Genomic DNA, 1,360 nt, shown 5'->3' with positions numbered 1-1,360 from the left:
AAGAAGGAAGCAGGTTAATAGGAAGATATTGATATGGCTCCACAGCATATGAGTGAGGTAAGGTGATAGCATCTGTCCAAACGCAAAGACATCCAGCCTTTCTACATACCCATTGACTACATCAGTGCTCCCCTCAACTACTCAGAGTTGTCCACTATCGTGACAATCCACTACTGAGTGGTGGGGCGTCACCTCGAGCCCCCCCCCCTTAGGTCGATGAGGCGGCCCGTTGCTATCAACGCAAATCGAAAGCAAGCACTCATTAATTCATTATCAACACGTCATGCAGTGCCGCAGTTTTAGGAAAAAGCGGTCCACCGAACATTCCAAAGCTTCATTGCACGTAAGTCTACGTACTCGGACTGATAGTTGTCTCAGCATCGACCTCTCCAGTGGTGGTAGCTGAGGCTTCGGTGATAACCTCGCCCGTAGTGGTGACACCAGAACCCGTAACTGGAGAATCTGTGGTGGTTGAGGCATCGGTGGCGACTCCTCCGAACGTGGTTGCATCAACCGTCGTTGGCACCTCAGTAGATTCCCCAGCCACGGTAGCCTCGGTCGTTGTCAAGACTGCGTCGTCCGAAGTTTCAGTAGTGACCTGCCATGAAGTAGTCGCAGCATTGGTCTGCTCAGCCGAAGTTATCATCTCAGTAGTCGTGGGAGCTGCAGTAGTGTCTGCTACTCCACTTGTCACAATAGTCGTACTGGCCGTGCCGGTAGTGTCGACAGCAACAGAAGTGGCCGTATTGGTTTCTTCGGGGGCGGCTGTTGTGCCGTCCTGAATTGTGGTAGTCTCAGTGACTTTATCGGTGGCTTCACTTGCAGTAGTGGTAACTGCAGCAGCCTCGCAAGTGCATGGCGCATTGGATGAATGACAGGTGCTTGGTGTAGCCCAGTACTTGCAGTAGGAGCCAGGAGTATCCGAGGCACAACCAGCGTCACAATTACGGGGGGCTTCAGTTGTTCCACCCGACCCGCAGGAACAAGGGACGTTGGAGCCAAAGCACCTGCTGGGGGTCTGCCAGTATTTACAATACGACCCGGGATAGGTGGCGGCACACTCGGCATCGCACTCGGTGGTGTTACCCATCACGTATGTGATGCCCTGAAGAACACTGAGACCAACGATGACGAAGGGGAAGGAACGGATAGTCATCTCCCACGAATGTGAATAAACTGCGGGAAGTGCGGAGCCAGACTGGACCTGCGAGGGCCTATGCCAACCCCATAGATTGATGCTAATTAGGCAAATCGTTCAAGCCTTAGTATGTCCAATGATGTTCGTTCACTGTAGCTGAACAATAGTGCGCCCGATTTCTATCTCGCCTAATCGTTTCACAAGATACTGCATCTTATACAG

At 52.2% G+C, this 1,360-nt stretch overlaps 1 protein-coding gene across 1 annotated transcript; it reads right to left on the bottom strand.

Moving 5' to 3' along the window:
- Positions 1–349: 349 nt before the first annotated feature.
- Pmar_PMAR007264 (protein SLG1 precursor, putative) lies at positions 350–1,156 on the bottom strand (the record flags this gene model as incomplete). The annotated part of the gene is made up of 1 exon (XM_002769888.1): positions 350–1,156. The coding sequence occupies one exon, from the start codon at positions 1,154–1,156 to the stop codon at positions 350–352; it is 807 nt and encodes a 268-aa protein (XP_002769934.1).
- Between the last annotated feature and the right edge of the window lie 204 nt (positions 1,157–1,360).

The sequence above is a fragment of the Perkinsus marinus genome (genome assembly GCF_000006405.1).
Source record: "Perkinsus marinus ATCC 50983 genomic scaffold scf_1104296964532, whole genome shotgun sequence".
NCBI classification, from domain to species: domain Eukaryota; phylum Perkinsozoa; order Perkinsida; family Perkinsidae; genus Perkinsus; species Perkinsus marinus.
The sequence above is the reverse complement of the archived record's forward strand: the minus strand, read 5'-3'. Positions and strand labels throughout refer to the sequence as shown.